At 32.6% G+C, this 20920-nt stretch overlaps 2 protein-coding genes and 2 non-coding genes across 4 annotated transcripts; all 4 read left to right on the plus strand.

Moving 5' to 3' along the window:
- Window positions 1-226: 226 nt before the first annotated feature.
- LOC21387247 (actin-related protein 2/3 complex subunit 2B) lies at window positions 227-8765 on the plus strand. Its single transcript, XM_024174319.1, has 10 exons — window positions 227-295; window positions 1776-1842; window positions 4544-4736; window positions 4963-5129; window positions 6139-6216; window positions 6613-6745; window positions 7521-7612; window positions 7887-7943; window positions 8372-8426; window positions 8566-8765. The coding sequence occupies exons 1-10, from the start codon at window positions 237-239 to the stop codon at window positions 8754-8756; spliced, it is 1092 nt and encodes a 363-aa protein (XP_024030087.1). The 5' UTR covers window positions 227-236; the 3' UTR covers window positions 8757-8765.
- A 4911-nt stretch (window positions 8766-13676) lies between these two features.
- Window positions 13677-13792, plus strand: LOC112094141. The gene has a single exon (XR_002903383.1). It is a non-coding gene; the product is annotated as a U5 spliceosomal RNA (small nuclear RNA).
- Window positions 13793-16512: 2720 nt separating this feature from the next.
- Window positions 16513-16629, plus strand: LOC112094142. The gene has a single exon (XR_002903384.1). It is a non-coding gene; the product is annotated as a U5 spliceosomal RNA (small nuclear RNA).
- Window positions 16630-18438: 1809 nt separating this feature from the next.
- Window positions 18439-19840, plus strand: LOC21387248 (protein PROTON GRADIENT REGULATION 5, chloroplastic). Its single transcript, XM_010111443.2, has 2 exons — window positions 18439-18882; window positions 19477-19840. Exons 1-2 carry the CDS (start codon window positions 18616-18618, stop codon window positions 19579-19581), a joined length of 372 nt encoding a protein of 123 aa, XP_010109745.1. The 5' UTR covers window positions 18439-18615; the 3' UTR covers window positions 19582-19840.
- The last annotated feature ends 1080 nt before the right edge of the window (window positions 19841-20920 follow it).

A 20920-nucleotide genomic window follows, 5' to 3' on the forward strand; every position in this document is an offset into this window, starting at 1 on the left:
CAAACCTTGCTTCAAAGATTGCTAACTTGAGTGCAACTTTGAGAACTTGAGTTTTACTCAAAGTTCTTACCCAATAAAAAACAGTACTATCTTTGCAACATGGTATATCAGGCTTCAATTCCAGCAGTAATATGTGATTCGAGAGAGAGAGAGAGAGAGAGAGAGAGAGAGAGAGAGAGAGAGAGAGAGAGAGAGAGAGAGAGAGAGAGAGAGAGGTACAATTCACATTTCTTAGCATGGCATGCTTTGAGAGGGAATCTCCAGCACTGAAGGAAATCCTACTCAAACTATACCGGTAAGAAAATTAACTCGCTATTTTACACTGCTTATTTAGTTAAGCATTCATAATTTATATTTGTTAGAGTATTTTATGGGAAATTTTTCTGATAGGATCAAAAAAAATAAACTATAAATAGTTTTTTATTTTTCAGTCAGCAAAGTTATATCAGAAACTATATATTTTACGTGCTTTCTTAATTTAATGTGATTTGATCAAATCTAATAGTTGTATACTGGTATTATTGATAAGGAGACGGACTAAAAAAGTTCTTATTTCATGAAAGAAAAAAAAATGCTAAAATTCACCATCTCGGTGCTTAGCATCACAAGGATTTTGTTTGTTTGCTTTTTATTTTTATTTTTTTTTTATTTTAAGTGATGTGATAGTTTGTGCATTTTAAACGGCACTTTTATATAGTAGAATGTGATTGGACTAAAACCATAAAATTGTTATGTAGCTAGTGAAGTCCAAAAAACTTGCTACTATGGACAAATTTCTAGTTTTTGCACTTTAAACGACACTTTTACATAACAGAATGCGATCAGACTAAAAGCAAGAAAATTGCTATCTACCTAACATGAACAAATTTTTGAGATGATCACTACCACGGAATAATTAGTCCATGCATCTACACGATGGTGTGGGATGCCGGGGTGGGGGATTACAAGGAAAAAAAAATGTAACGACAAGTGCAAAAGTATAGTCAAATAAATGAATTTATGAATCTTAGTAAAAGTGTAATTCTGAAATAGATGTTATTGTGGAATATATATACACGCGCGCGTATGTACATGTTTATATATATATAGTAAGAAGCACTTTGGCAGACAGACATATGTGGTTTCCAGGTGGTAGGCAATTTCCCATGGAGAATTTATGGACAGAATGAACCTGTCCAATATGGGACCATTGTTCATATGGTAATTGCAGTGCCTACATTTCACTAAAGTCTAAATGGGCAATTTGCTGTCACATCTAACTCCAACATTTAATTCTTAGGAAACTTTATAGTAGGGTATGAGGGGGGAAAAAAATCTCCACCAATAAAGATGATATTGGGTTCTTTAAATTTTACTTACTTTTCATTCTGATGTGATTTTAATAAGATATAATATTTATAAAACATGCACTATCAATGGGATCTCTACCACATAAAGTTCCCCATTTGTATTGTGAAATCAATATAGTAGGATATAAGGGTGTTGTTCATGTGAGGATAAATTACTTCATTTACTTGCATAACCATACAATTGACTTTTTTTTTTTATGTAAATTGGATGACCCTAGAAATGGCAAATTCTCAAGAGTGATTAGAGAAAGAAAGGAAAATTCCAAAATCTTTGGATTGACAGGAACAAAAAGGGTATCAATGGAAGAGTTAGTTTTGAATATTGTACATTATTGTTTTCATCAACCAAAAGAGTCAAGTAAAGAGTGGATCTTACAAAAATTTAAAGCGTTTGGATGATCAAATGTTGTTCCTCTCATATGACAGTGCTCAAAAGCCCGTGGAGATTGATCATCACTTGTACGAATTCGGGTCAGTGGAATACCACATTCAGGTACTTTTTTCTGTTTTCAGCTTCAACAAGATGAGTTATTTACTGTGCAGTCTGTTTTGAGCCACTGGATGATGGTTAAACCAATCCGACTGTTGAAAATTGGAATGCTTTCTATCAAGTAGGGCTTAGCAAACAAAAACTCCAATGATTCGGTTTCATTTAGCCGTCATCTAATGTCTCAAACGACTGTACACAGCACATTTTAAAGCAATAAAAGATATTTAGAAACACCACACTGCTAATTGAAAGTGTCACGACCCCAAGGTAATAACCGTGATTATTGGAATTTAATTTAAAATTTAACTTCATTAAACTGAATTAATTAAGAAAAATCCATGAAAATAAAATAAAATATACAAATATCAAAATAGATATTAAAATATGTAGCTCCGGAGTCTTTCTTTTACAAAAAAAATTTAAAACAGTCCATAAAGTTTGAAATAATACAACTCCAGGACAGTGTCGACCAAATACAGTTTATATAAAGAAATACAGTACAACTCAAAATTAAAAACTACAAATTCAAAATAAACTAACTACTTCGAATCTCACGCCTTCAATCCATCGGCATCCACTTGTCATGCTGTAAATCTAAACCGATAACTCTGGAGGGAGGGGTTAAAACATTGAAAATAGAGGAAAAATGAGCGAAATGCCAACTAGGATATAATTTTATAAAACTGAATAAATAAATGAAAGTACAGGCCCGAACAACTCAGACGTAACCAAACAACATTTTTACTGAAAGGTAAATAAACTGAAATTCCAGATTACAGGCAACCAGCAAGTAATTTAATTATTTAAATTACTTACGATCAGTGCAAGGCCTTAACATCACCGTAGTGGCCCGTCTGGGTTTTGGGTTCTGCCCCCAAGGATACGATCTTCATATCCTATCTAGGCCATCAGCAGGCTTACTAGTTCGCAAGGTATCTTATCTTAAGAAAATGTTCATTAAAAACTTGAAATCAATCCATTATGAGGTCAATAGCAAAAATCAAGCTATTATCTTGAAATTACTTTTCTTTATCAACATATCCTTATCTTTTGAAAACATTACTTGACCAAAACACTTTAAAACAGGCTAACAAGGATATGAAAAGAATATCCTACCTCTTGGCAATTTAATCTACGAATAACTTCACGTTGTCCAACCGTCTATTGTTGAAGCTCCATGGCTTGCTCTGAACCTCAACGAAGCCATTCGATTCACCTCGATCTACGTTCATGATACCTATAGACTTTTCAACGGAGTGGAATTGGCATAAACGGAGGTCATCGTTGCGTTCAACACGTCGAAACGAGTCAGGATATGGTCTCAGATCTTCGATCGGACGTCGGGAACCTTAAGAACTGAGACTTACCAGAATCCGGCCACCGGCAGCGGCGGCAACGGCGGCGGAGTGCCGGAGCATATTTCTACGGTGGACTTGGGTCCTACCTCCTCTACATCAACTCTTCTGAGTTCAATAGTGCAGTAAATTTCACAAACTTCTGACTCTAACTACACAAATCAAGACGCCAACTTTAAAGATTTTCGGGGACTTGGTTCTCGATTCTCCGACTACGGAATCTCAAAATTGGTTGAGGGCTTTCATTACCCATGATCTTCTGAGCATTTAGACACCAAAATCATGACGATCCAACGGTTGGATCATCAGAACCGCCCTCCACCCAAACGGCGGCGGCGGCGAGCTTCGATCTCTGGCAAATGGCAGTGGACCCGTGAAATTGACATAGGGGTTTTGCTCAGTGTTCTTCTCTGAGTCCATTGACACTGGCGGTGTCAAAAATGACGGCCGGGAAGGAGGTGAGCGGCGGGAACTCTGGCCACCATGGACGGAATTGCTCCGGCCAGAATCGAGCTGTGAAAAAGGATGGGTGTTTTTCGTCTCTTCGTTTTGAATTTATAGGAACTGGAATCACCTTGATTGGATGTCGGACGGAGGAGATATCACAATCGAAATCTTTGGTTGTTTTCAGAACTTCAGTCGGCGATTGCGGCTTCGTTCGAAGGAGTTGGAGGTCGTGCGACATGTCAACGTGCTTAGCTCGTCAAGAGCTTTCCCATGGTGTGGGCAATATCGCAAAACGACACTGGAATCTCATCAGTGGTAGGTGGCCGGCGTGGAGAGAGAAAGAACATGGGAGGGAGAGAGGAGAGAAAAAGGAAAAAAAGAAAGGAAAATAGGCTTGGGTTTATTTTGTACAAATTTGATAATTAGACTTTAAAATTTAATTTAAATAGAATATGAAATGACTCATTATTAATGTTCTGAAAAATTAGTTACCAACACTTAAAACTGTTCGAGAAACAGCAGTGTCAATTTTAAAATAATCATTTTTAAAAGAGAAATATCATTTACGTGATAATTATAACTGAGAATCTTTTACTAATCTCAGATTAATTAATACTAACTATTGGATTTAATTAATTAATCTCAATTAATTTAACTAGATGTTACAGAAAATGAGTCTCGTTTGTAAACCTTATACTGTAAGACTCATCTTTTATTACTATGTGGTACTCAGCACGGCCAGTACCCAGTACATTGTTCTAAAATAATAAATCGTATCGTAATTCTGTTATGAACATCCTGTGTAAACAAGTTTCATGGGTAAATAAAAAACAATTTTTGCTTACGTGTTTTACTTTGTTTTTGTGGTTGTCAACGTTAACTGTCCTGTGATGTTTTAACAGTCCTCAGCATCAGATCCACAATATACCTTCTTATCAATATCAACCCCACTACTGTCCCAAGGTGGGCTCTCACATTATACCATTCAGATGGTTGAGGGAATTTGTTCTGATGTTGTGGAGATCATTGAGCCTGCAAAACAAGGATACCAGCTTACTCTAAGACTTGACTTTGCCAAAATTCCCAGTAAAAAAGGTTTCTCAAGGCTTCTAAATTCTAATATAGTGCAGGAAAAATAACTAGTACATCATTATTTTAGAGTTGATATTCGTAGATTTTGGAAGCCATGAATTCTGTAGTAGAGTACGAAAATATATACTATATGTAGACATAATACATATTAAATTATATTAAAATCATATCAAATTAAAAAAAGAGTATGAAAATTTAATCTAACGATTAAAAACTGCGATCATTACAGATGGTGAGAAGATAATTGCAAAGACTTCTGCAGTGCAAGCAGTAATAATAAGCTCCCAGCTGAAAGAGATGTTGCAGAATGTGAATTCACAGGACACCTATCAAGGAGCGTGTAAACCAATTAAGCTTGTATACCACCCAAGAGAACCATTCTTTGTCATTAAACAGGTAAATTCCACTCAGTAATTAGAGCATCTCCGAGCAATGCCAAACTATCGCATTTGAATAAGAAAAATATATAATCAATGTTAATTAAGGGTCCGTTTAGTTTATGAGTTCAAACCATGATTAATGATTCTAACATTTGAAATTCAAATTTTTTTTGAGAGAAAAATACTGTACTAGAATTAAAAATCATGATTTGAACCATATAGAACCCTTGAAACAAACACATCCTAAGTATAATGTTAAATGATACACTATAAATGGTGTCAAATTTAACATCAAATATAATATGCGGAATTAATAATTAATTTATTAATGGTTAATATGTTGTCTTTTCGCTTAATAAATTATACTATTAATATTTTTCAGTCATACAAGCATTTTAAATTTTCCCGAAACTTAACTCGTATAACAAAGTGTATATATAATTAGTATTTTGAATATTATTATATCAATGATTACAAAATAATACAACATAAAAATATGCTCTTTTTACACTTTTTTTATGCTAAAATAACACTAGCATTAAAATTTATATTGGAGACAATATCTTCTGATCTAGTCTATGAAACTTTAAGGGAAAATCAAACTATCTAAGAATGCAACTATAGTTAAGGGGGCAAACAAAGGAGATAATTACACTACACAACAAAATTTTATACCTTGAGTTGAAATTTAACAAAATTTTTAAAATATTAGAAAATTAACATAAATGGCATAGTAATTATCATAATAATGTTACGTTTTTTACTAAATAATGATATAATCATCATTTTAATGGTATTAAATTTTACTATTCTTGTTACATAGTCATTATTTTAATGAGTGGGACCCATTTCTTTTATTTTGGTGTTATCTTGTATCCTAGTTCTTCAGTGGCTCTTTAATGAATATATATTTAATTTTGAAACCTAAATTCTCTTTGAAAGTTATTTCCTTTTTACCGCATTTCCAGATGAAATAAAAAGAGTTTCATGTCTTTTTTTAATGGAGTTTCATGTATTTTTGGCAGCCACAGAAAATCGTAACAGTATTCCCAATGCGTTTCAAAGACAATTCAGATGTGACCATTGCAACAGCCTTCTTTCAGGTTTGTAGGATTAGACATTCCCATTAACCATGAAATTTATGTCAAAATTAGGGTGGTCTAGTCTTTTTTCTAGTCGTACCGTGTGTCCAATATATTTTGTGCCGGTGATGGAGAAATCAATCCGAATCGTTAAATTGAGTTATTTTTATCAGATATGACCCAATAACAAAACAAAAGAACATGAATTAAATTTAAATTTTGTTACAGTAAAAAACTCTCAGAAACAGTCACATCTAACTTTTTTACTACAGTAAAAAAACTCTCACATAAAGTCACATCTAAACTTGAATTAAAAATTCGAATCAATGAACTAAATGAGCCCTGGTAGCTTACTATACTAATTACTAGGTACAAATAAAAATAATAGATTTATCTTTTTTCCCCACTTGGGCACAGGAACTCACGGATGTAGGAAGTTCCGAAAAATGGGCCAAAGCACCTCCATGTAGTTGGTCACCCATTCCACCTCCAGAATTGAGAGGAGAACTCTTTGAAGATTTAAGCACCAATGGAGGATTTGTTTCTTTTGGTATTCTCATAGTTCTCCACATTTTAAATGCAGTTTCCAAAGTTCGAACCAGTTAGACCACAATGTAATTAAATTCTAAAGTTATTATTGACCACAGGCTGAAAAAAAAAAAAAAATAGTAGTAAGCAAATTAATCAAAATATGAATAACTCCTTAGAGTAGATAAACATTTTATAGGAAAAAAATGATGAAACAGCCAAGTTTGAGAATAAATATGCCAAGACTTGCATATGTTTTAATATTTATTGTAATTATTATTTCCACTAATAAAAATTTATGGTAGAGGCGTAGTCAAGTGAGAGGAGTACAAGCCCGCGCTTAAATTTTGAAAGTTTCATTTTTTTTTTTTCTGAAATTTTTTATTAAATTTCAATCATGCCCCGCTGTATTAAAAAAAAATATAATTGTGCCCTTATTGAATAATTAAATTATATACCACGTCCCTGCTGAGCAAAAGATTGTATAAACTTTTTTTTCATAATGTCCCCGCTGAAAATAATAATAATAATATCTGTCTGCACCACCATATGTTAGGTTGGGTTTTTCCTCATACCAGATGAGTTTGAGATTGACCGTTCACTTCGCTGATTCGAGTTTGTAATTCGAGTTGAGATGTAATTTTGTGTGAGAGCTTTTTACTGTAACAAAAAAGTTAGATGTGATTGTTTCTGAGAGCTTTTTACTGTAACAAAACTTGAATTATAAACTCGAATCGGCAAAATGAACGGGGCCTAAAACTAAACACAATTCTTGTTTCAACATTAATCACGTGCAGATATATCTTCAAGTCATGTGGAAGGCAGACGGCTAGACAAAACTGTCTGGAGCTTATTGAACTTCTTTGCTTGCGTTAAATACCATGTAAAGGTAAAAATATCTCCACCATTTGTTTTTCATGGAAAGAGCTAGAGAAAAAAGGGAGGAAAAAAAAGTTAGAGAAAATTGTTGAACTTAATCTTAAAAGTGTGTGAGTCTAGAGTTTTATCCCCAATTATTGATTAGTACCCTTTTATTTATATAATTATTTGATTAAAAAAGATATTAATCAAGAATAAAAAGGTAAAAATCAAGATTACGCACTTTTAAAGTATTTGTCAAGATTTATCATCTCTTTGGCTGACAATTAAGTTTCTACAAACAGAGCACTAGAGGTTTTATTCAAAGAAGGATGAGAAAGCGCTTGGAAGGACTGGTTCAGGTACTCAACCAACAACCTTAGAACCAAACCAAATTTTAGTTCATTTTTCTTAGAGTTAATTTGATAGTAAATATTAGGAAGAATGCTCTAGGATACTGGCATCACCCACTAATAAAAAGTAAGTTTTATAGTATAAAATCTACAGGTAAGAAACATAATCCAAAAAGAATTGTGTCACAACATCAATGAGTGTGATACCATTATCCCCCGCTGTTGAACTAAAAAATGAATACAAACTTTATCGAATGAAAATCCGTCATCACTATAAAAATGAATACTAAATTTAAATTACATATGAAACACGGAAATATACAAAAATAGAAATTATTAAAGACGGAAACAAAAAAAAAAAAAAAACAAGATGTATCGAAGTAGCAACAAAGACGGAAATTGTTTCATTAATATAATGATACCTAATATACTTGCAGGTCCTGCATGCACCAAGCTCAGAAGAAAAAGAAGACAAAAGTAAAAAGGTTCAAGGTATGTTTGCCACAATAATTTTGAAAATAATCTATTAAGCTTCTGAAATTAACTCATGTTAAAGAACAAATTGATTTTTCCACAAGTCCTATTATTTTCTTCTTCTGTAGCAAAGGAAATAACTTGTTTCATAATGCAGGACGTAGGTTCATGCGAAAGCTGGGGAAATTATCAAAATCTAACATCATAAGACGAGGATGTGGAGACTTGAGTAAGAAGATCAAGAGAATTCGCTTCCGAATCAAGATCCGAGGGTTCGGGCGTTTCCGTCGGCGATGGTTGAAAATGCCAAGCTTTTCTTCTTCAATGGGATACGCCAAATTAGAATAATTTCTTTACCATTAATGCACGTTAGCCGTTGTTGTGACTAGGATGCTAAGATCATTGTAGCTTTTTTCAAGGTAACATTTATAATTCTTCAAATGCTTCATGCTTTCATTGCAACTAAATACCTTGACTTTCTGCCAAATTAATTTACAAGATGATTGATTTGTTATATAAATAGAGATTCAAGACTTTGTTGTTTAAATTTCGTAATCTCTAGCATTTCCAACGAAACTGTTTGGCATATAATGAAGCTATGTAATGTCACTCATCAACATTAAGCATCAACTAATTAACATAAGTAATCAATGACCGAAGAAAAAAGGAAATCTTGCCAAAAAAAAAAAAAAGGGGGGGGGGAGAAAACGACGATTATATGAACTAAATAGAAGAAAGTGCAAATCTTTAGCTTCAGCAAGTTCGAAAAATAAAGCGGTCTGTTCATGTCTTCTCAAAGCTTTTAAGTCGAATTTTCACTATATCAACTATCCAAAAAAAAAAAAAAAAACACTATTTTCATCACGTTAGGTGATTGTTTTAGTGGCTCATTATAGAAAGTCGGCCTACCATTTCATTTTGCTGGTGACCATAACCTACGAGTTTTTATTCATCACTTTTATTTATTTATTTAACTTTGAGCTCCTTAAATAGAGGCATCAACCAAGTAATTTCTGCCACAACATTTTCCAAGCTCCTATACTCAGCAGCTTCAGTGGAGGATCTAGAAACTGTATGTTATTTTTTTGAGCTCCAAGAAACAATATTAGAGCCTAGATAAACACAATAGTCAGAAGTGGATCTCCTGTAATCAGGATCAGAGGCCCAATCAGCATCACAGAAGGCCACCAAATTAAGCTGAGGAGTTTTCTGCAACTAAAGACCAAAATCTAGTGTTCCTTTCAAGTATCATAGAGTCTTTTTCACAGCTCGCCAATGAGATTCAAGAGGCTTATGCATAAATTGACAGACTCGGTTAACAGAATAGGATAGCTCAGGTCTTGTAATAGTTACATATTGCAGTGCTCCAACAATGCTCCTGTACAATTGAGGATTCAACACATCATCACTACCAAAACCCGAAAGCTTGAAACCTGCTGTCATTGGAGTTAAAATTGCCTTAGCATCTTAGCCTCATGAAGTAGATCTGAAACATATTTCTTCTGTGGAAGATGTATAGCATCAGTGGTATGAGTGACTTGAATTCCGAAAAAGTAGTTCACAACTCCCTTATCCTTCAAAGCAAAAAGCTTGTTTAGTTGCACAATTAACTTTTGTAACTCAATGTTGTCACTTCCAGTAAGTAAAATATCATCAACATACACTAGTACAAAAGTGACATCTTGAGAATGAAACCTCATCAACAGGGACTAGTCTGACTCTGAGGAAACAAAACCCAGAGTAAAAAAGAGCACCTTTTAACTTGTCAAACCAGGCTCTAGGAGCTTGTTTGAGACCATAAAGAGACTTATGATGTCTGCAAACAAAATGAGGTTGTTTAAGATCTTCAAATCCTTGTGGTTGAATCATATAGACCTCTTCTAGTAAGTCACCATTGAAAAAGGCATTGTTAATATCCAGTTGTCTTATACACCAATCTCTGGCCAGTGCAACAGTGAGAAGTACTCGAATTGTTGTTGGCTTCACAACAAGACTTTAGGCTCCGTTCACTTCACCGATTCGAGTTTAGAATTTGAGTTTTGCTACAGTAAAAAGTCTCAGAAACAATCACATCAAACTTTTTTGCTACAGTAAAAAGCTCTCACATAAAATCACATCTCAACTTAAATTACAAACTCGAATCAGTGAAGTGAACGGGCCCTAAAGGTTTCATACTGAAAGTTCTCCCTCCAATATTAGCAGGCCTGTTTCATACTCGTTGGTTTTACCAAACAGTGACATTGATCGATATGTGGATGATCGAGAGGTTTTATTCAGCAGTTGGAAGGAGTAATTCAGGTTATGAACCAACAACCTGACTGTCTATAGAGGAAAGAAAATAGGATGGAAGAAGCATGTAATATATATAGGCAGAGGAGCTTCCTCTTATTTTGTCTATCCAATAATCCTCCTACCCCTATCCCTCCTCCTACTTTCCCCTCCTACCAAACAAGACCTTTAAACCAAAGCTACTTGGGACTATTTTACTTAGACGATGCTAGTGTATGCTACATTCTTTTCTTTTTCCTTTTCCTTCATAAAAAAAGGGCTTTCAAATTGGAAATAGTACCCCGATACAGTCAATTAAACTAGTTTCGGACGTAAAAAATAGAGTCAAATTTCAACAACACAAGATTAGTAATGTTACTTACTGAAATTGCAGCTCCTGCATGTTCCAGGTTCAAGGTATGCTTGCCACAAAAATAAGAAACGTTGTATTTAGCTTCTGCAATAAACTCATGTACAATAACGCAGTGATTGATTTTCCACAGATCCTATTACGTTCTGCAGCAAAGTGATGAATTTCATTAACGTTTTAGTCCTACTAACCTGACTGCCTGTTTCTAGAAAAATGCTCAACTTAAGTTGGTCAGAAAGCTGGTCAGTCAAACTACTCAAGTTTAATATCATAAGACGAAGTTGTGGAAACTTTGATAAGAAGATCAAGAGAATCTCTTTCTGCATCAAGATCAGCGGATTCAGGCTTTTTTGTTGAGGTTGGTGGAAAATTTCAAGCTTTTCTTCATCACTGAGATATACCAAATTAGATTAATCTCTCTTCCATTTATACACATTAGCCATTTTGTGACTCAAGTTAGATATTGAAATCATATAACTTTAGATATAGCTTTGTTCATGGTAACAATAATTTTTCAAGTGCTTCATGCATCGAATGCCAGCCAAATACGTATATGTTCTTCTACCTTAGAATACAAGAGGTTCAATTTGTTATCCTACGTTGACATTCTATTAAACATATTGAATATATCATGAATCTTGATAGCTTCAAAAAGTGGCAAAAACAAAAAAAAAAAAAACAAAAAAAAAACAAAAACAAAAGGAGAGAGAGAGGTTCAAGATATTTTTGTTCATAAGAGAGAAACAAGTTTCAAATTGGACACATGATGAAGCTATGCTAGTCTTCATTATATACAGAGACTAGGTGATTATGAATCTAAAGATCAATATCAATCACAAAAATGATGTAATGACTGAGAAAATTTTAGACCTTAAATAATACAATTTATGTATTTAAGCTAAGGATTTTCTTAGAAAATATTATGTTATATTTGTAACTGGATGATTTATGGAATTAATATCTGTATTCCTAAATTCTGTAGCAGATTTCATGTTAAGTTCATGTTTTCGATCAAGTAAATTCGATCGGTAAATTCTAACCGTATTTTAAGGCGGAATAATTTTCAGTACAAGTATAGTTTGAGAATTTTAATTTTAAGAATCTCCAAACACAACACGATGTTAGCAACGTATTAAAAAAACGCACTGACATTTTAAAAAAAGAGAAAATCCTTAATTGTCAGACAACTAGGTTAAAATCACAAGATAAATACCCATAGTAGAAGGGTACAATGTGAGTTCGGAAGTTGACACCGTCATAAACAACGTCATTCCTGAAATATAATGCAGAATAGTTAAATTTAAAATTTGTTCAGTGTAGAATTAATTTCAAGACTTAAAACAGTTCGAAATATTACGCGAGTAAGAATAAAAAACAATATTGAATTATTCAGAAATTAATGTTAGACTGTAAATAGTAAATTAAATTACGTTAATTAAATTAATTACCTCTAATCAGTATAAATTTAATCTCTTTAGATAAAATATTTGAGAATAAGATCAAACACGTAATCTTGTCTTAATCAAACACTTTATATAATGAAATTATTAGTGTGCTCTCACTTTCTCTCTCTTATTCTCGCTCACTCTCTCTCTTTTCTCACGTTTTGTCACAAAATCATCAATGGTTAAATACTCAAGTTGAGATTCTGACGTCCGTTTTTGACACTGTCGGTGTCAATAAAAAGATCTCGACGAGCCGAGTTCAACGACATGCGGCACGACCTCCAACTCCACCGGAATCAGCCGCAATCGCCGGCAGAAGTTCTGAAAATACATATTTTTTCCCGTCGTGATATCTCCGCCATCCGACCTCCGATTGAGATGATTTCAGTCCCTATGGACTCAGTGCAGAGAGACGAAGAAACCCCATCCATTTTCACAGCTCAATTCTGGCCGGAGCACCGCCATCCGTGGTGGCCGGAATCGCCGCCGCCGCCGTCCTTTCTCTCTCTCCAGGCCGTCGTGGATGAAGCTGACACCCAGTAGATCCCGACCAGCAGCCACCGTCGCCGTCGCAGTTTGGCCGGAAAACGGAGCCACTGCCGTCGTCCGTGGAGGGAAGAGGTGGTGCCGATGATATGGGGAAGAAAGCACTTGGATTGAGGGAAAATTGTCCAGTAGGAAGTGAAGATCTGGGGAAGTTAGAGAGCATGAAATTGGGACAGTTTTATCATCAACTTTAACTTTTAAAAAGCCTTGGTAAATTAAATACAACAACATAATGGAAAAGAGCTTCTAATAGCCTTGAAAGACTATCCAAGCAAAAAAAAAAAAAAAAAAAAAGCCTTGAAAGATTAGAGATTCAGAATAATTTGCTATTGGGAACTCGTGCACGAAGCTTTTTCCCTCAGCAAGTTGAAGTAATTCAAGATTATAAATCTCACTGTAAAATCAACTATCTAAAATGTGCAATCTCTTTTCCTAAATAATCGGTTTCATAAGAGACAGAGTTCAATTGAATAGGCTTTGTGAAGTTAGAAGCGTGTAGTTGAAGCGTTCGTGGGCAATTTTAAGTCTTAACTTAGAAAAGAAAACTACTTGATAAAAAGTCCCACATGGGAAAGGAACAAGGAAATTAACCAAGAGAGTGGCTATAAAATGCCAAGCGGACGTTTTATTAAACCACGCAGCCACGCGGTGAGCACAGAGCGAACTATTCTTTCGCCTTTTACTAAAGAATACCGTGTGCTCGCGGCGATTAGTGGCATACGCCTATTTTTGGAGGTGTTTCTCCACGGGAAACACCCACAATTTGAGTTTAAAGATTTTCAAATTATTTTTATGAGCTTCAAATTTGAAAGTAAAATTTAAGATTACGATGGGGGCAGTTTAAATAATTGAGACGTTATGAAAAGTTAAACGACAATAAGATATTGAACGGGACTGACTGTGTAGAAAACAACCGTAAATAAAATACAAAGAAAAATCGATAATGGCAAAACAGAGCGGAAACAAACACTAACGATGGATGTAAAAAGGAAAACGAGTAAGACCAACATAATTCCAGTGTATTTTTTTTTTTTTTTGAAATACATATCTTCATTTTATTATTTTCTCATATGTTTTTGGTGAAAAAGGATAAATATGTTAAAAAATTATGGTATGAAATTAAATAAGATTAACAACAAGTTAGTTTCTCATTTCATATATTATATTCTAATTATAATGCGTACTTTGTCGTAATCATATGTTAAATAAAATATTTTTAATTAAATTGAATTATTTAAAAAGGCAAATAAGATCAAATATGTAATTTTCTTAAAATGTTCAAAAATACATAATTATAATAAATAATATGATACTGGAACTGGATAGTAAAGTGTTAATATATATAATATTGGATAGTAAAGTGTTAATATATATAATATTGGATAGTAAAATAAATATAAAAATATGTAACAAAATATATAATATTGGATAGTAAAGCATTAATACATACATTGGAAAGTAAATGCATAAATTATTTAGCCAAAAACTTCACATTTAATACTGAAAGGAAATAACAAATAATAACTAAAAATTCTGCATATTATTGCCAATGATAAAATGCTTTATCAATGAACTGAGAAATTCATATTTTTTTGCTGCATATATATTATTGGTGAAAAAAGAATAGCTTCTGATGTGGAATTAAGTGTAATATGTGTAATTGAAATAAACGAAGAACCCACAGAAAAGTAACGAAGCTTTGATAATAATAATGGGACGGTAGTATTGTTATTTTCTTGATATTTTTAATTAGATTTTTAACATTTGTTTCATTTGAATTTTTGGCAATTTTGTAGTTAGAAGTTTTACCTCAGTAATTTAGTCTTTGAATATTTGGCACTCTAACAATTATCTCTTTTAGTTAATAGAGGAAAAATTTTGGATAGAATTAATGTGCATTGTCTTGGCACTTTGCCCAATAAACTTACCCCTTGGTTGGATAATTCAGCCTAATTCTGCTCAACTCAATCTAACGCTCTGTTTATTTTACCGATTTGAGTTTAAAATTTGAATTTTATTACAGTAAAAATCTCACATAAACTAGACATTTAGTTTATAGATTCAGATCTATGATTCAGAATCACTCAATTTACATATATTTTTTGTGAAAAAAAAATACTGTAACGAGTCACGAACCAAAAATCTTTGTACTAAACACCCAAAAAGTCACATTAACTAAAGGTGTCCTAAATTGTGTTTGCAGTTTGGTAAGGCATTAATGAGACGTTTAGTTCATAGATTAGAATTATTTTTAATTTACGTGTATTTTTTATGAGAAAAAATATTATAACAAATCATGAATCATAATTTGAATCGGAATACAAATTCCCCAACTAAACAACCCCTTGAATGGGCTACTCAATTCCCCCCACCTACTCAACATTTAAAACCACTCTTATACAGTAAAAAACACATCGACATTCTGACTTTTTTTACTGGGCCCACAAGTCTGATTTGGCTGTTTGTGTATTGAGTGACCGTTACATTTGGGCCTTCAGTAATGAGTTTCCAAAATTTTTGGCCGTTACTATACGGGAAATAGTAGAAAATAGGCTAATATGAAAAGTTTAAGAAAATATATAAGTTAATTTTTAATTATAAAAATTAATATGTCATAATTTAATAAGTTATAATTTATTACTAGATAAATTATAAATAAATTTGTCAAGTTATGGTTTATAGTCAGACAAGTTATGGACAATTATGGACAATAACTTGTCAAGTTATAATTCATAACTAGACAAGTTATGGACGAAAATAATAATTTGACCTATTTATTAACTTATATAAACTATTAGGCTATTAATTTTAATTCATCTAAGTCTTGACATATTTCTCTCTTTCTCCCTTATTATATTTGGTCTGATTTGGACACACCTATTTCCCTATTTGTGTAATGAGTGGCATTAGTAACAATGAAAAAAAATTCAAAAAAAGCAAAAAACAAATGCTACGAAATTTTAAAACACCTACAAAAAATTTTAATTATTATATAGATAATTTTTCTTAAATTAAATTTTTGGTGTTGTATTATCTTTTATGCACTATCTCATTTTTTTTTATTTTTAAAAATTGCTAACCAATTAAAAAATGACAAAATAGTTTTAATTATTATTTAGAAAAGTTTTCTTTAATAAATTTGTAGGTGTTGTATTATTTCTTATGCATTATATTATTATTTTTTTCAATTCAAACTATAGTTCTCAATTGTCATATAAACGCTAATTTAAATTATATTTCTTGTTTAAATTAAAACTTTAAATACACAACCGAACATCAATTCGCACTACTGTTTAAATTACATTGTTCTAATTTTTCTGTTTAAATAAAAAAAATTTAAATCAAAATAATTCATACCAACGAATCAAACGGACAGTTCTTTCACTTTTTAATAGTCCCACATAAGAAATGATCAAAGAAATTCAATGAAAGATTGGCTATAAAATGATATGGTAGCCTATCTACCAAACAACGCAGCCATGTGGTGAGTACAGAGTGAGCCATTCTTTCGCATTTTACTAGAGAATACCATGTGCTCGCCATAGATAGTGGCATAAGCCAATTTTTGGAGATGTTATCTTCAAGGAAAAACTCCTACAATTCTAGTTTAAATTTTTTTAATATAATATATGTAAATATGCATACATATATTGCAATGATAATATACACATGTTATATATATATACATGAAATAAACTATTTAAAGAAGATATTTTTTTAGAAACTAATGTAAAAGATTAGTAAAAAGCCATTTGGCTTCTTTTTTTTTTTTTTTTTTTTTTTTTTTTTTTTTTTAAAAGAATCAAACATAGATTAATTATACTAAATAAGTTTTGAGCTAGCAATGGATTTCTTAATAAGTAATGTGATCGATAATTACCAAAATTTTGAGCTAGCAATGGATTCGTTAATAAGTAATGTGATTGATAATTACTTTTTGGTACTTTCTATTAAGCCCCCCCTCAATTACAGAGACACTTATCTAACCGAATTATTTACATCAACATCTCTCTTAAATTACAGAGCCGTTCTTTCGTTAGTCAAACCTTAATGTTTTCTAAATGACAAAAGTCTCTCTTTGCATTAGAAAATGATCCCGAGTCCGCAAATGACGTTTTTATGTATGTTTAGTTAACGTGCTCTTTAGTGGTACTTAGTCGTTTTACATCATGAGTTAAAAAAGTTAGGGTCAGGGTATAATGTTTTGGTTAAAAATCATAATTGAAATTAATGGCCTTTTTTTTTTTTTTTTTTGGAAATTTCAATGACTAAATATTAAGAACAAAATTGTTCTAATTCTCCTGTAGTTTTTTTAATTAATTTAACAACTTAAATTCTTTATAAATAGATAAATAAATGATAAATAAGATTTATCAAATTTAGAACTGTAAATTTAATATGAATTAAGACCCCTCAATGTTGTCTTTATCTTGGCTTGGCCTAAATTTCTAAGCCAGGCTGCGACCGACCCTTCTTTAACTTAGATCGGCCGGGCATCCCGTACGAGCAACATGAACCGAATGCCCCTCTATTACTATTCTTTGTTGAGGTGTTGAAAGCAGTCGAATTTGTGGTCCACATTTTAAGTTGCAGATTTTTTTTTCTCTCTGTATTTTTTATCCTACAATCTTTTATTGAAATTGAATACTCTTTCTAGGTTTTTCTAAACGCCAAATGTGATGCCCATCAGACGCTTTCATGAGAAAGCAAAATTATTTCTCAGAACCTTCTAAACTTCTAAACTTCAACTTCCTAGCACCATCGAAAATTCCTATTAACTTTCTCACCAACTTACAACTTCCTAGCACCAACTGTTTTGTTCACATGTAGATTTAGCTCTGCTATAAACACAAATCAAACTTCAATTTTGCAACTACGTGTCTGGCTACGAACAGTCCAAGTCAAAACCATGAAAGTCCTCTGTTATTTTGCACCGTCTATTTCATGCCATTCAAATTTTACTGTTTTTCTTTTTCTTTTTTTTTTTTCCGAAATTTTTACAACAGAAAATGAAAAAATATATTATGGATAGTGTTTTTTTTTTTTTTTTTTTTAAATTTTTCAGTCATCATATTTATATCAATTTTTTTTTTCTGCATACATTTTTTTTATTATTTTGATATAATTTTAATTAAATCTATCTATTAGAAAAGTGCAATACCGATAAAAGACCTTTTAAGTAATTTTTCATCTCATGACCTAACGTCTAATAGAAGGATGACAAATGGACCAAATCCATGGAAAACAGCCACTAGAAATTCAGCTTTAGATCTCCTCCAAAAAATTGGGGACCATAAAGTAATAAGAATGTACAATTAATACACGTGTGTTTGGAGACCATGACACAAACCCAAGCCACCAGTTTGTGTGGCCCTTAATGCTTTATAAACCCAAGGCTCTCAAATTTACAACAAAATATCCCTTCTTCCACACAAGTGAATAAAACCCACATAGAAAATCTATCACAAAGTTCTAGGAGAGTAAAAATAACTTGCTGCAAATTTGTTCCTGGGAATTGCTCTAGATAACTTGTATTTTGGTGGGCTTATTTTTTTTTTTTTTTTTTTTGGAGTTTCTAATGGCAACTTCAATTTCAGCAACTGGGTTGTGCTCTTCTTTCCATGGAAGTTGGGGAAGTTCAATGGCTGGTGAAGATTACACCATGTTAGCCAAATCAGTACCAACACAAGTTAGGGTTGGGAAGCCAATAAGATCACAGCCCATGATGAAGAACGTCAATGAAGGAAAGGGTCTCTTTGCGCCTATTGTTGTTGTCACGCGCCAAATTATTGGGAAGAAACGTTTCAATCAACTTAGGGGCAAAGCTATTGCTTTACACTCACAGGTAATAAATATTATTATGGAATTTTCCCTTGTATTGGATAATAAGATATAATTCACTTGACTGAAATAAAAAACAAAACTATTATATTGTTGTTTTGGTTAGGTAGAGATGACACGTTTTTTGTTTATTAACATTATGCTTAGTTCGTGATGAATATTGGTTTTGGTTCAGTTTTACCTGGTAAAAGAAAGTGAAGTATTTACATAAATTGCCTATTTTTAGGACCCCATGCAAAATATATTTTGCAACTATAAAACGAAAGAGACTTAATACTAAAAATATTTTTATTTTGGTCTTGCAAAACTTTCAATCATATTTGTTTGATTTTGGATCAACAAGGCTATGGCTGGTCAATTTTAGTTCAAGGCTGTTGTGTGGAAACCAAAAAAGCTCTCTAAACAAATAGATACCTCACCTGTTGAAAGCAAATAATTCTCACAAAATTTTGACACTAAATGATACCATCATAAAACAACGTTTGACCTATTTAAAGCCAAGAAATACTATTATATTTCCAAGTATCAAGTATTAATCATATTGCTGGGCTCTTCATAAGGGATTTCTTTTTTGACATCCAGTTATTTTTCTGGCCAGGTAATCACCGAGTTCTGCAAATCCATAGGCGCCGATCCGAAACAACGACAAGGGCTTATTCGTTTGGCCAAGAAAAATGGAGAAAGGTTGGGGTTCCTTGCATGATGAATTGCAGTCCCATGTTTTGTTCTCTCGTTGAGAATTGTTTAAGGATTTCAGAGGTCTTTCCAAGGACTGATCTTCTGATGTAGATATTTTTGTTCTCCTGGCTTCCGGTCCAGAATCAAAACTCTCTCTCTTTCCCCCTCTTCTTATATATGCTTGAACCGTATCATTCTTCAGTTTGTAATACTTATCTTTCTCAGATTATTAAAATAAAATCAGAACACATTACTTAATGGTATCTCAAAGCGATTAGCGTTCAACATTGGACTCAGAATCAATAAACTGCTAGAGCCAGAGATGTTAATTTTAGTGTTTTAATCATACATAATGAAGGCTAAAAACGCAGCCATAATGCCACTTTTTTTTTCCTGGTTTTTAAATGTTTGCAATTGCCTTTTCACTCTTAAGCAGAAGCTTGGGGAGAAGATCCAAGTGCAGATTTTTTTGCCTGCTTTTTCATTCAGCTAAATGGACATGTTTAAACGTTGATAGATTTTTTGTAGCAAAATCATCTGAAAAAGAAAATAGAGGGAAAGATCTATGCAAAGTTAATCGTATACTTTTAGATGAAATACACAAGTAAGATTGTCATTCATTCACTCAAAGTCATTGGAAGAGACTAAAATTCCCACCAACAGAATGATGCACTAATTAGAATGCATTTCTTTCTTCTCTCATAATAAGTTTAAAGTTCGATACTTCATATTGCTACTGTAAGGTTCTTGTCCGGTCAATAAATTGTGCGGCATTTGAGGTTTGAAGGATAGTGGGGGGTGAAACTATTATCCCATCCTCTTAAGCATAATTGAGTCAAGTATTGCTTTTTGTTCCAATGAACGACCCCAGGTTTCTAATATAGAAAAAAAAGGGATGGAAACGGAAATCCATTATTTTTAATGACCATAAAAAAATGATTATAATAAACAAAAAAGAATTTCAATATTTTCATTCCTTCCAAATTTTCAGTTTACAAAACTTCTTTCACATTTCAATATTTTCATTCCTTCCAAATTTTCAGTTTACAAAACTTCTCACATTTTCAATTTACAAACAACACAATATCGTTCTTTTTTTCTCATCCTAAACACTTTAATATAAACAAAAATTATTATCACTGATGTCTCTAAATTTTAAAGTCATTCTTAATTTGCCTTAAAACTTAAAAAAAAAACCCCACTTTACCCCCTAAATTTTGAATTGCTTCCACTTAAACCCTTATGTTGTAATTTCTGTTAAAAACATATTGAAAAAAAAAGATAATAATGTGGCCTTTCTTAATGAATTTATGCTAAAAACAAACAGATAAAAACTACATAACCATATTTACCCCTCTTTTTCT

The sequence above is a fragment of the Morus notabilis genome, unplaced genomic scaffold, assembly GCF_000414095.1.
Source record: "Morus notabilis unplaced genomic scaffold, ASM41409v2 Scaffold296, whole genome shotgun sequence".
Lineage (NCBI taxonomy): Eukaryota > Viridiplantae > Streptophyta > Magnoliopsida > Rosales > Moraceae > Morus > Morus notabilis.

Excerpts from the sequence above, each read along its gene's own strand:
- LOC21387247 (XM_024174319.1), top strand. The coding sequence starts at position 237 with ATGGCATGCTTTGAGAGGGAATCTCCAGCACTGAAGGAAATCCTACTC. Across the intron at positions 1,843-4,543 it reads CAGTGGAATACCACATTCAG|TCCTCAGCATCAGATCCACA; the intron begins GTACTTTTTTCT and ends ATGTTTTAACAG. Across the intron at positions 6,746-7,520 it reads TGGAGGATTTGTTTCTTTTG|ATATATCTTCAAGTCATGTG; the intron begins GTATTCTCATAG and ends AATCACGTGCAG.
- LOC21387248 (XM_010111443.2), top strand. The coding sequence starts at position 18,616 with ATGGCAACTTCAATTTCAGCAACTGGGTTGTGCTCTTCTTTCCATGGA. Across the intron at positions 18,883-19,476 it reads CTATTGCTTTACACTCACAG|GTAATCACCGAGTTCTGCAA; the intron begins GTAATAAATATT and ends TTTTCTGGCCAG.